This window comes from Crocodylus porosus, unplaced genomic scaffold (assembly GCF_001723895.1).
Source record: "Crocodylus porosus isolate Cpor-Errol unplaced genomic scaffold, CroPor_comp1, whole genome shotgun sequence".
Taxonomy (NCBI): Eukaryota; Metazoa; Chordata; order Crocodylia; family Crocodylidae; genus Crocodylus; species Crocodylus porosus.
In genome coordinates, this window is record NW_017728949.1 from 71,458,299 (window position 1) to 71,472,707 (window position 14,409).

The following is a 14,409-nucleotide window of genomic DNA, read 5'->3' on the forward strand; positions in this document are numbered from 1 at the left end:
GCTCTTTCCTGCCAAGGCAGGGGGTCGGACTAGGTGATCTACCTAGGTCCCTTCCGACTCTAGCTACTATGAAACTATGAAACTATGAATTCCCTGATATAAAGAAATGGCTAAATAAAAAGTAGAGTTAGGAGTGATCCCCCTGCAGGAAAGTTTCAATCATTTTAATCTCTAATCATCTCCAGTTTCATGTAGGACTTTAAACAATCCTTAATTGTACACTATATTACCTGAGCTCTAACCAGGTATTACACCACCATCAATTTTTACTTTACTTTATATATTACCAATACACTAAGAAAGAAAAGATGCAAATTCACAGCTTTTCTATTTAATCCTGTTGCATTATAGAATGCAGAGAATACAGAAAGCTTCTTATAAATCTTTTAACAAATTTCTAATGCAAATTGAAAATTAGAAGATAAGCTTTAACTATCAGGGGAGTGAAGCTTTGGAATAGTCTTCCAAGCAAAGTGGTGGGGGCAGAGAATCTGAATCATACTAAGACAGCACTAGATATATTTATGGATGGTAAAACAGCATGATGAATTCTTTCTGGTCCTTTTCTTAAGGTCTCCTGAGCAGTAACGTAACTAGGGCTTGGTGCTGGGCACAGGCTCCAGGGGAGGTGGGAGGAGGAGGGCACCAGAATGAAGGCAAGGGGATGCTGGAGTGGCATCAGTGGTATTCGTCATGGGCTTATCCAGGGGCTGATGATTACAGCCATGCAAACTGGAGATAGGAGTCCCCTTGTCATCCTCACTTCCCATCACCCTGCTATGCAGTGAGCAGCTATTGGGATAACCCTTTCTTGGCCAATGCACAATTATAGCTTTTATAGTGTTGTTCCGCATACAATTTGATGGTAGTTTTTAAATGGTTAATTTTGTAGTTGCAGCAGCAGGGTCTCCCGCAGGGGAGGGGTAGTGCAGCTGATGAGAGGACTTCACCTCTGCTCTTTGCAGCTGGAGTCTCCAGACTCTGGGTAAGCCTGTGCTGCAACAGTAAGACACTATTAGCCCCATAACTATATTCTCCTATGCTCAACACAATCTCCTCCCTCCTCCCAAGGCCCCATAGCCATTTCTCCCTGCTCTGCCCAGGGCACAGAAAGAGTTAGCTATGCCTCTGCTCCTAAGCATATATTAGCCAATGTATTTCCCTGTAATTATGGTACACTAGTCTTCTGTAATTTTACCTATGGCACATTATAGGGTGTTCTTGATGGTCCAGGAATTATGCCTTCCAGTTGTGTGGGAAAGTTTAAAGCGTTGATTTGGAGGTTTCAAAAATCCAGGATTGAAAGGGGCCTCCTATGTTCCTGTATTTCCATCATATGGGATATCCAATGCAGAAAAAATACAGTTTATTTAAAAAGCAAGAGAAAAAAATATTTTTTAAAGGGGAATTGAAAATATGTGCAAAGTGCCCTGCAGGCTTCTAATTAAGATATGCAGTAAGAAAAGTATGATGTCCTGTATTTCTACGTTACAAATTGTTGGTCGACGATGTACTCAACAACATTGCTTTTTTACTTTTACTGGAGAAACATACTAATAATTCATCTGTCCAATTAAGAATAAAAGCATTTGATTTTTCTTCTCATTTCTATCTGATTTACACCATAGTAACATGATTCAAAATAATGAAATTACCTAAAAATAGCAAGATAAATGAGATTATTAATGTCTGTTTCTCTGATATCATGTCATTTAGTTAAATTTCCAGCAGCTACAGGGGTAAATGAAACTGGTAAATAAAAAGTCAAAAAAAATGTATTTACATTTGTGTCTGAGTTTTGACTAACTTCAATAGTTCATAGGAATTTCCTTTCATACTCTGCATCAAATTGAAAACTTCCGAAAGTAAATAGTATAAACTATAATACATTACACATATATATTCTGGAATCAAGGTTTTATTTTTAACATTGTGGTAGGTAAACCCTGAGACCAAATATTATAGTATCTCTATTATATTATCTCTATAGAAATTCAGTATTAATATTGAAGGAAGAATAATTACATACTCTAATAATATTTAAAAATACAATTTACCTTGCTGTGCTGCTTTATCATACACTTTCATATGTACAACCCCGGAAGTCTTATTTCGCAGAACAGTTGGATTTCTTCCATCTTTTTTGCTGCAGGTACCCAGCTGAGCTAAGTTTTGGTCTGCCCACCACAGTTTTTTATCTGTAAAAAAATTTAAGAGTTTTTTTTTTTTTTAAATTAAGAGGATAAACCGACTGAATAATGTATAACTATAAATATAAAACCTTTATTTATCATTAAAATTCTAATTCTCCATCAGTTTTGAAGACATCTGAGTACTGAAAGTATGAGGAATATCATTATATACATATGCACACGCGCACACGTACGTATGCACACACACCATATATTTTATCACATTTTCACTTCTTTGCTATATATAGGAAGTTTCCAAGCATTTTAAAAGTAAACACAGTGCTTGTGAAGGATATATGTTTAGTATTCATGAAAACTGTAGGTCTCTGTTTGCAGAACTCTGAAAGTTTAAACTTTGTGATAAGGCAGTCAAGCATTATTTTTAATAACTTCATATAGATATAAGGCAGGGTAGAGATGTTAGGATGGCTTATTCTGCAGTCTCCAAAGTCTTCCAGTCCTAAGCCTCAGGTGTTCAAATTAGTAAGAACATGATGTGATTTTTTTTTAATGCGGACACCTGTTTACAAGGAATTAGGCAGAGACTCTCAACAAGTTTCAGATGAATTACAAAACAATGGGCATATTTTAATAACATTTTGTCACTACTGCCTAGGACAGATTTGAAAAGAGGAAAGCAAGCAAACAACCAAACAAAGACAACTTCTGAATCCACATATAAAAGTTTTAAATTTTCTAGTCCCCACAAATCCATGTATTCAAAATATTGGATTACTGGATCACCTACATGTCAAAACTTACTAACTAATTTATTGCTGCTTTTTTTTAATTACTTATTTAGTTCATATAGTCAGCTATCATGCAATATTTAAGTTTTAAAAAGACCAATTTGATTATTTTATCCATCTGGAGTTTCAGGCAAGGTTCTTATAGTAAAGATGCTCCAGTCTTTTGCTGATCTAATTAAGTGTCACAAGGTGCAGGGCTTTCATGACTTCCTTATGAGATACTAAGAGATCTTAGTCTCAGGACTTAGAGAGCTTCAAATTAGGAAATATTGTGCGGGTTATTTCTTTGTTTCCTTCTCTTGCTGCTGTTTGATTGTTTTCCTTTTATAGTGCCATTCATAGATAGAACAATGGGTTGTAAAAAAAAGTAATGATCACCAGGGAATGGAGGGAAGACTGTGTAGGAGAGTCAGCAAAGGCACTTCAGATAGAAAAGAGCAGAAGCAGCAACATCAATGAGAGAAGTACAATCTATTCCTCAGATAGCATTATAATTTCTCAGTACTAAGCATGGGAGGTCAGGATGCAGGGTTCAAATAAAGCGTTTGCATGGTGGAATTTTGCTGATGCCTTTCTTGACACTTGCTTGACACTATTTGGCCCATATAGGAAGGATTGTATTGTACCCTATTGTATTGTAGATCCCTTTTAGTTCTCAAAATTCTCTTTGTGCCTATAGGTGTGTGCACATGCTTGTGTATATATATTATATAGTAACACTCAACCACATGAGGATGAAAGTATACCTGGTATTTTTGAGAAGACGCTAATGAAGGTAATCCTTTCTTAGCACATAATCTAGTTGACTGTCTTCAATTTTAAACACTTTAAACCCAAGCTGCAAACATATAGTAAGCTGGGTACTCATGGAACGTCTCACTTAGCCTTCTATGACTGGTAACTTGATGGAGCTAGACAGGTTTCCTACATGCAGGAATCATGGGCTATGTCCACACGTTCAAATAATCTGGGAGAATTTTCCCAGGTCTGTTCTCCTGATAGATAACTTTACCCTGACATATATGTACAGACATTTGAATGCTGGGGCCCTAAAGAATGGAGGGTTTGCAGTGCGCAGACAAGGTGTTGGGGAGAGGAAGCTGTACACACATTTCACCCTGCTCTACAGGCTCCCTTGGTCTGCCTAGGAAAAGATGACAGCAGTACATAGGACATCCCTGATTAACTGGCTCAGACTGTCTCCAGTCAGCCTGTCTTTCCCTGCAGTACATGAGGATTGTGAAGTGGGCATGTTCTATAAGAGGCCAGCAAAAGACACCATCTCGCTGGGGTAGGAAGGATGTTGGAGGACTGTGTTCTCTTCTGAGAGAAGCCATGGCATGTACAGAAACTGGGAGTGATTATTCCCAAATTATTTTTCTCCCACAGCTGCCATTTTTAGTTTGGGGGAAAAAAACCTGAACGTCTGTACACCTGTGGTTTTTCCAAGGAGAGCAATGACTCTCCCAGGAGAAACTGAATGTCTATACAAGGCCCACATGATGACCATCACTAACACCACTCCCATAGGTGTGTATCCTCAGAAGTGACTTGCTTGGGAAAGGGAACTTCTGGGTTCTGGTCCCTGCTGCTAAGACTGTTTACACGTTTTACTTAAGACAATCATTGCTAAAGAACAGAAATTATGATGCAATCATCTTTCAGGTAAAGGCCAGCTTCTCGTCTATATAAAAACAATCCTTTTCTCCAGAGGGAATACATTCAGCATGAATAAAATATATTTGGTTTAGGAAATGTTTTACTGAGAAAGGAGTTCAAGTCCCTTCTCCTGCTATTACATTGAGTCCATTTTTCTTTAAACACTTGTCACCTATCCTAGGAATTCTGTTTTGCAGCAACTCTTTCATTCTGGAGAGGTTGTACCTAAACAGTACAACTGAGCATTTTGAGAAGGCCACCTCTGTTAGCAGCTCCAATGGGAATAATTAGTGAGAGTGGTCTCATCAGAGAATCATATCTGCAATCAGTCAACCTTAGACTTCTTAAGAGCCATGACAGTGGAAGTTTACCAGAAAAAAAGTCTTGCAATAGGCTGTATCAGCAAATCATTAAGTTCATACCCATATACACACACAATGGAGGGAAGGAAAAATAATATTAAAAAAGACTTATTTTTTAGAAGAAGTTGTATGTATGTGCACAGACCCCCACACACATTTATAACATATATTATTCACAATGAAGTTTACACATTATACCCCCACCATAACATTAGGAGGCAATATCATTTGACAAATTAATATACGTCCTGAGAAAAAAAAGTTATTCTGTTATTTCAATGTGCTGTGTTATAAATAATATTTTACTTATAACTAAAGTCATTCACTTTTTAAGTACTTATTATTAACAAATGTTAAAAAAAAAAACCCCAGACCTAACCAAATAAATGCATTTTACTTGTGTAAAAAAAAAAAACCCAACAGTGTTTTAGAAATTGATTTCTTCCTGGCTTGGGATTAAAATCTCAAAATTTTTCGTGGAATTTTACTTCTGTAGGAATTTCTATTTTCGAAACACTAAAATCTTCCCACTCTGGGAATATGGCTTACCAAGTAGCACTGAAGCCTGAGAATTCTTGCTTTTACAGAAGCCCACCCAGAAGTCTGTAAAGTCCTGTAAGCTTCAGACACACAGCATAAACACTGTGGGATGAGTGCTTCTACTGCAGTCTGGCAGCTGAGCTGCAAAGGATCTGGGGAGCCCTGGTTTGAAATTCTGCTGGGGAGGTTGCTGTGCCAAGGTACCAGGGAGCCCAGGAGACCGGCGTAACCCCTGAATACTATGGAGATGGTCAGGGAGCAGACAAGCTGGCATGAAGCTCCCTAGACTTTTTTCCAAATGATTTGTAAAAATAAACACATTGCACAAGACTCAGCATTTCCATTCTCAGATGGAAAAGATTCAGCTGAAAAGTTGCTGACCCTGTCTACCATTTAAACTGAACACTTCTGAGTTTTGGTGTGTGAGTTTTCTTGAGGAATTTTTGTAATTATCTTTCACTTCACTCCCCACCCTGAATCAAAAGTTCTGGATTCCTCTTTCCCAGAAATTGTATACGTCAGAACTGTCCCACTGGTGACCCATAGTCTGCATGTGGCCTAAAAGGGTTTAATGTACCCCCAGGCCTTTACCCAGCATCTGCTCCCCTAATTTCTGCAGCCAGGGTCTCTAGGCTTCTCCTCTCTCCCTCAGCTTTTCATGGTTTCATAGTGCTTAGGGTCAGAAGGGACCTAAACAGGTCCAACCCCCTGCCCTGGGTAGGAATGAGTGCTGGGGTCATAACACCCCAGCCAAACATCTATCCAGCCTCCTCTTGTAAACCCCCAAGGTAGGAGAGAGTACCACCTCCCTTGGGGGGTCCACTTTGCTTTCTGATCCTGCCCCAGGTGGTGGGATGGCACAGTCCATGGCGCCAAGGGTGACCATGGTGCAGCAAAGGACCTGAGGTGAGGGCCATCCACATGTGTGCTACTGCAACCCCTGGGTTTTGTAGTCTCCAACCACTTCGAAGATGAAGATGAACAAACCTATATGAAATAATCAAATACCCAGAGGCACAGCACAGACCATGCTACATTTTTGCTTCAGAATTCAAAGGGACTGAATCTTTTAAGCTCATATACATAGATTGCAAAGGTCTTTTAGGTATGTACAATCATGTGGGCCCTCACATTTCAAAATGAACTTGTTCAGATAGCATTCTTTGCCCCCTACACTACCTGAATTCAGAAATTCTTCCTAGCACAGGGGAATGTTCAGGTGACACACCTTGTAGCCATTGCCTCTCAGTCATTATACCCCAATACTTTGGTGTGGGGGTGAGACAAAGGGATACCTCTCCTGTACAATACTATGCTACTTCACTACTACTAGATGGTCATTAAGTGAGCACAGCTGGATGAAAAATTAGAGCAGCCTAAAGACTGAGGCTGGAGCATCTTGAGAAGGAGAGGGCTCTAATCAAGTGCCTGCTGTCTCTCAGCCATGTGCCAAGTAGACCTTCATGTAGATACGAATATGTCTGTTTGAATTCCAAAGCTTGAGGAAATCTTTGGACATTACCATCAAATGCTCATGGCAAAATAATCTGTTTAAGAATCAAGCTGACACATTCCACGCTCAAATAGTCCATATTAAATATAAGCTATTGGCATAAAAAAACTATAGTTCAACAGTTCAGTTCAGAAATAACCAATAGATGGACTACAGATTCAAAGTTTATCTTTGAAGGGAAAGCCACCTTTGTGTCAGGAAACAATAATTAAAGAGAAATTGTGCGGTAGTGAATAGTTAACTAAACTGTTTTTCCAAAGATTGTTTTTAAGTAGTGTTACAACAAATATGAATAGCAACAAAAATAACACTTAACTGTTCTCAACCTTTTTCATAGATAACTATGTCCCTGAACAAATACCTGACACTTTTGACTGGCCATTAGCTAGGGGAAACAAGATCTACACACAGAATGTAATAAGAAGTTTTTCTAAATGCATCCAAAACCTCTGGGTACCTTATTGGCCAAAATACAAGAAAATAGTATCTAGCATTTGTCCCTTTCAGATAATATTCAACTTCCGTGGACTCTATCTGTTCAAACTCATGACTGTTTATCTGCAAAGAAGCTAAACACATTCCTTACTAGAGAAGGACTATCTACAACAACCAGTCAGACAGAGTCTGGAATAAATATACTATCTACCACTCATAATAAATCTTCTGAATGAGGCTTTACCGGCATGTTTTCCCAGAGCTGTGGCATAAGAATTCAAAAAATCTTCATGATGCAAGGTAACAGCTTCAGCAAAGGACTTTAACCTCACTCGCTAAATTTCTTCATTCATTTACAGGTCATCCACAAGCCATAGTGGCCTATGAGACCAGGAACGAAGGTACTTAGAGCCCATTCTTCCTATCAGTGAGGAATCCTATCATACTGCTGGTGCAATATTCCACTATCAGTAACTTATTTTCCCTTCACAGTCTATCAGAGGCACTAAAGTTATCAGCTTCAGACACCAAAATGTCAAAACAGGTAGCTAATGAATTTCCTTTTAGAGGGATTAATAAACTCACTGTCCAATTAAATTATTATTTTCTAGAATTTACCACCTCAAGCCAGAACTAAAAGGCCAATTTCATTTAGATTTTGGGAGGCCAGAATAGGATTTATATTGAAAACACAGTTTCAGTTTGGTCTGTTCTATCATGTTTACTTGTTTTGAAATTAGTATAATATAAACACCAAGGTACTATTGGAGAACTATCAATATATGATCAACAATTACGAGAATAAATATATTAATATATATTTTCAAATTGGTTAACATCTTACCTCTAACTAGATTCAATTATTAATCACTATAAAAGATAATCCTGGAGTGGGTTTCTATTTTTCTTCAATCTGCTGTATTTCTTTTAGATGTCTCGATTTAAATGAAAGGATCAAATCAAGCAATTCTGTATAACCCTAAGCATAAAAATACAGAATCATTTTCAGTTCAGACATAATATTGTAATTGGGGATTAGCCAAAACTGAAATTTTGGATGGGAAACTTTCAAACTTTGGGCAAATTTGGAGTGGGAACAAAACTTCATGGCTTGAGCCAAACTGTAGAGGCCTTTAAAGAGGCCTTTGTGTACTTTAGCTTGAGTGCACGGCTGCAACTTAATGAAGTTCACCTTCATTGTTATTTAGATATTGAAATATCCAAGCATATATTTCAATATTTAAACAGTAGAATCTGTATAGGCGAGTTATTTAATTGCAGGTGGAAAAAATGCCATGATTAATTTTGGAGACATATCTACCCTCACAAAAAAGGAAATTGGTACTGAAAAATCAAGGAAGCTACAGCTTCATCCACCAATTTATTTAATTAAATGTTGAGAAATAATTGAATCAATCACATGAATATACTCTGAATACATTGCCTTGATATTCAATTCAAAATGCTTCTGAAGGACCTGTAGAGTAGGCTTTTCATAAATTATATTTGGATAGGGGAACAACCATTTTCACCATGACACACAAGAAGACAAATGAAATGCTAATAAAGCACTCAGTGTGAAATCTAAAGGAAACCTATCACCTCTCCTGACAGTCAGTATCCAGACTGAGTGAAAAGATGATCCTGTAAAGCATTAGAAATTTGTCTTATATCAATATATCCCATACCTAATGATTCTGTGATCAGATTATTCCTACAATGAAAAAAAATAATGTAACAGATTTGGATGGGGCTGAGTTGCATCATATCTAGATGTATGTACATGGACGTGACAGAATGATAGATAACAATAGCAGCATGAAGGAGGGGGGAGGAAAATGTTCCATGATGGCAGCCATGGGGAAAGGTATAATTTTAAAGAAGAATCTGAGATTATGGAATGAAATATTGTGTGTTAGATCCCACAAGTTTGGTCTAGGTGTACTCAAGTGCAGGACTTAGGCTATTTAATTCCATTCCTCTAATGTGCCCCCTGGCATTATTTATCACAATCTCCTATTGCCTGCTGCTTTAGTTGTGATTTGTGGGACCTCATCTCATTCCAGCTGCTCTTGAATTCATACGGTTTGAGGTGTAAGAGGCAGCAAATGGCATAAGGTAGGTATAGTCACTTCACATGTATAGGGAATATCCCTTATGATAAATAAAGCTACTGTTAAGGTACATCTCCATAGCCTTTACCATGTTCTTAAAAAGCAAAACAGTTTGAAACAGGAGGCAGGATCTGGCCCTCCATATTTTGGCTGCTTCTGTTCTAGCAAACTACTACAATGACATCTTGTCCCCTAAATAATCAATAAGGAAGACTCTCACCCAAATATATAAACACAAAAAATGATTATTCAGCAATGTCCATTACAGATAGCTCCCATATTGTAAATTGTTTCCTCTCTCCCTAGCTGAATAACTTCCCCACTCCAATTCTGCATTCCTCAGTGGAGCATTTAGTAATGAGTTTCTTTTGCTTACTGTGCTGCTAAATGAGACTCTTACTCCTCTCATAAACAGTAAACAGTAGCTAGACCACCTACCTCTCCTTCTAATTCCCATCATGTAATTAGACAATCCTGTTATCTTTGTTCTCAGATCACAGAATCATTTTTTTCACAATAGATATTAGAAATAGAAGACAATTCAGCACAGGATAATCTCATCACTAGCCTTTAGAGTATTGGCCTTCTTTGGATATAGAAGATGAATGGTCCCCTGCACCTATACAATTAAAAAAAATGAAATGAATCATAATAGAATGCTCAAGTACACTACACACTGATTCTTCTTTGTTCTGCTCCCATTATTGCATGATCTCTGGATATTTAAAAACATTTTAATAAATAAAGTTTTTCAACTGAAATACAATTTGCAAAGCGTGTTGTTGTTATTATTTTTAAGGTAGCAGGGGGAGTTAACGGGGGGTGAGGATGAAAGGGCTTTTTAAAAGGCAAGGGGGTGTAGGGATGGTAGTTCATGGTCCAAATCAGAAGGAAAAAAGGCTTGGAATTACAATATATTGATGCCAATAGCACAGTCTCCTATTTTAACATTAATTGATTTCTTTTTTTAAACCTGAAATTCTGAAGACCAGATATCCTGGGGCCACCCTCCGTGTACCGCATGCCACAATCCAGCCAGTTTAGTTGGACAGCTACATGAAAAAGCTAAAGAGTAAAGTATTCAACTGTTCAAATTTATTCTAAAAAGTTCACTAAAAACTCTGGGTATGTTTACATGTACTCCAGAGATGGGCGTGCTTTAAGCAGAATGGCTCTGAGAGCCTCTCTAATTAAAGCACCCACAGTGTCTCATATATTCAGCATCTCACACTTCAAAATGGCAGCAGCGGTTGTATAACTAAATCTCATTCAACAAGCTTTAGTTAAAGCATCCATTTTGAAGTGCAGGAACACTGAATCCATGAGACATAGAGGCTGCTGGAGCATGCTAGTTAGCATGCTCCAGCAGACTTGATCAATCAAATCTGCTCCAATGCACTGAAAATACAGCATATGAGAACATCACCCCCACACATCTACAGGCACTCTCTATTTCAAACTAAAAGTAAATTTCTCAGGTAACATAATGATAGATATAAATATAAAGTCAGAAAGCAAAGGATTCTAATATTATTTTTCCAACAACTTAAGTATTATCTGTTACCATAGCTCTTGAATTAAATAAAACAGTTTGAATCTGGTATCAGAAGAATTTCACCTTCATCAAATGGGAAAGGATGCAACATCAATATTTTAAGCCTTAAAGTAAGATTCTGAAGTTAAAATGATTTAATTGTTACATTTATGATAATGAGAGGACTCTCCAATCACTAATTACGATTCTGTTGCTGAAACTGCGCTATAGTATATGTTGCAATCGTTATATTTATCCATTTTGTAGAGTAATTAGCATTACAAAAAGCAACATATTGGGAAAGAACAATTTAAAGTGACAAAAAAATGCTACACTAGCACTGCATACTGTCCTTTGGAGATTTCAAGCAGTACTTTGAATGAACATTTTGATGGGCCATTAGTTTTCATTAATGGTGGTTTGAGTACTTAAGAAAGACAACTATGTACTCTACTTAGCACCGGGCAAATTGCCTAGATATATTTCATATATTACTGTTAATGTAACAAATAGTGTTATGGCAATTAGCAGACTGATGGCTTAGAAAATTTAGGTGCATGTGAAGTTTCTTGAAGTAAGTAGCACCTATCAGTACAGTTGGATTTTTCCTCTAACTTGGTTTTTGATTGTTTGTTTGTTTGTTTGTTTGTTGTGATAAGCTTCCATCATTTGGAAATTGTTTGCCACTCCTTCCTTTGTCTAATCAGATATCTTCCACCAAATCAGCAGAAAGAAAATATCACTTTTTCCCCTCACAGGTAGAAACTCCCTTTTACAAAAAAGTAAATTTCCTAGCAAATTCCAATCTGTGATCCACAGCCTATGCTTCAGCACAGAGCATAACACCTAGGTTGATACCCCAAATATTTCAAGACTATCAATCTTTCAAGGCCTTCCATGGCCTGCCTTCACCATTTAGCATTCATTCACTGCCGAATGAATCGTTTCTCACTCAACATTGAGAATTTAACTCTCATTTCAGTTGACCCATTATTAGCCCTCCAGTATTCCCCTTATTAAATATTCAGAACAATTACCTTAGTGGTTTTGCCTTCTTCTGTATGTTATCCTCAGGAAGTGCCCCTGACACACACAATTACAAAACCAACGGAAGCATTACTTTAAACTTTTCTTTCCCGTTATATCTACAAAAAGACTTCATAATAATAATGGTGCTTGTCTGAAGACTAGGAGGGGTTGTTCTGGGAAGATCTCTTTAAGAACTGGGTCTTCTTCTATTATGGGTTGCAAATGTTTAAGGATTTTCCATATAGGTTCCAGGGAAGGGTGATATGTCATAAGCAGTGGTGTGGGATTTATGGGGGGTTTTCTTCTGTACTGTACCAATTTTTCATGTGGTATCCAGCATGTTCAAGAAGTTCACTGCTGGTGTTACAAAGTTTCGCCCACTTAAGATGAGGGTTATCGCCTAAGACTGGAGTTAAGAAAGGCTACATAATCATCTCACTAACTTTCTTCTCAATATTCCTTACTGTGATGCTACATCTGACCACCAAGAAGCTTCCAATCAGAGTGGATGGTAAGCTGTTTGAATGGATGGAGTGAAGCTAAGCTACTGAATGGATGGTAAGGTGTTTAATCTCAGCTGACTCTGAGCCAAAACCAAGACTACCTTGACCTCAATCACTGAGCTACAGTAGGCTGTTGGTGCTATAGTGTGTGGTCACTTGGAAGAAGATCTTTAGGCAATCATCAACACCTTTACTGAGGCATAAGAGAAAATGGGACTGATGCTTAACTTTCAGAAGACTAAGATCTTCCATTAACAAGCTCTTAATGTGCACTCCCTACATCCAGCAATTCTGATTTACGATGAGACTCTGGAGAACAGTCAGTATTTCCCATACCTCAGAAGTCAATTCTCACAGAAGGCTTAAAAGGCTTCTGTGAAGAAGAAATTCAATGAAGAAATCCAACATCATCTCAAATGGGCAAGTGCTGCCTTTGGACGCTTGGGGAAATGGGTGTTTGAAGACTGTAACATCAGGTTCAAAACCAAGCTCATGGTTTATCAGGCAGTTGTGATCCCTACCTTACTGTATAGAGCTGAGATGTGGACAACATACAGGAAACATCTCAAGTCACTGGAGAAGTACCATCAGTGCTGCTTGCAGAAGATCTTTTAAATCCAGTGGGAAGACAGATGCACCAACATTAATGTATTTTTGCAAGGAAACGCCATGAACATCAAAGCGATGATCTTCCAACATAAATTTTGCTGGGCTAGCCACATCATCTGGAGGTCTGACTCCAGATTCCTGAAGCAAGTTTTATTTTCCCAACTCAGTCAAGATGTACACTCAAGAGAAGGACAGAGAAAACACTTCCAGGATATCATTAAAGCCAACTTGAAAAAATACAACATCAACTTGTAGGAGACTATAACCCAAAACCACCCCAAATGGAAGAAGAGTCTGCTGCAAGGATCTCCGTACTTTGAAACCTCATGATGACAACAGGAGATGGAAAAGTAGGAATGCTAGAAACAACGTGTAGCATACTGAACCACGACCCCAGAGCCACCCACCTAAGCAGAAATATGTGCCTGAGTTGCACTAGAACCTGTCAACCCCACATTGGTCTTGTCAGGCATCTTTGGACCCACAGTTACAGCACTGATGGAAGACAATCATCTTTGACTGCAAGTGATTGCCCATGATGATGACATGGTCTCCTAACACATACTAACTTTAATAGGCTTCTATGTTCCAATAAATTTCAACTCTTGCAAGTGAACATGTGACGCCATCTTAATTGTTTTGTCAAAAGAGATAAAATGGGTTTGGTTTGGTTTAATTTTCTTCTTAATAAATCCTTGCTGGTCCCTAGTGATCAGCCTTTCCTCTTCAAGATGCTTACATGGTGATTTTTTAAATAATTAGTTCCAGTAACTTCCCAGATACTAAAGTTAGGCAGACTAATTTCTAACTCCTTGTGACCTCCATTATCCCTTTTTTAAAGATGGCTATGTCAGCTTGTTTTGCATTCTTTGCAACTTTGCCTGTATCACATAACTTTTTAAATATTATTTCCAATTTCTCTGAAATCCTTTCAGCCAGTTCTTTGAGCAAACTGGGATGAATTTCATCAGACCCTGTCTACTTAAATCCATTCAAATTAATCAAATTTATCTGAAGCACTTTTTAGTTTTCATGACCCTCAACATTTCTACTTCCTTTTTTATATTATTTTTTGCTAACTGTCTGGTTGCAGCATATGTTTTTTGAGAAGAGGAAGACAAAGTAGCTGTTAAAAAGTTCTCTTCTTTCTTTGCATCTTTTATTAACAGC

At 37.8% G+C, this 14,409-nt stretch overlaps 1 protein-coding gene across 1 annotated transcript in view; it reads right to left on the reverse strand.

The window, feature by feature from the left end:
• The window catches only part of LRP1B (LDL receptor related protein 1B), a 1,585,724-nt gene that overhangs the window by 505,166 nt on the left and 1,066,149 nt on the right, over nt 1-14,409 (reverse strand). Inside the window, exon 33 of the mRNA XM_019553609.1 lies at nt 2,058-2,198. Coding sequence (XP_019409154.1) covers nt 2,058-2,198 — 141 coding nt within the window. The remainder of the gene's footprint in view (nt 1-2,057; nt 2,199-14,409) is intronic.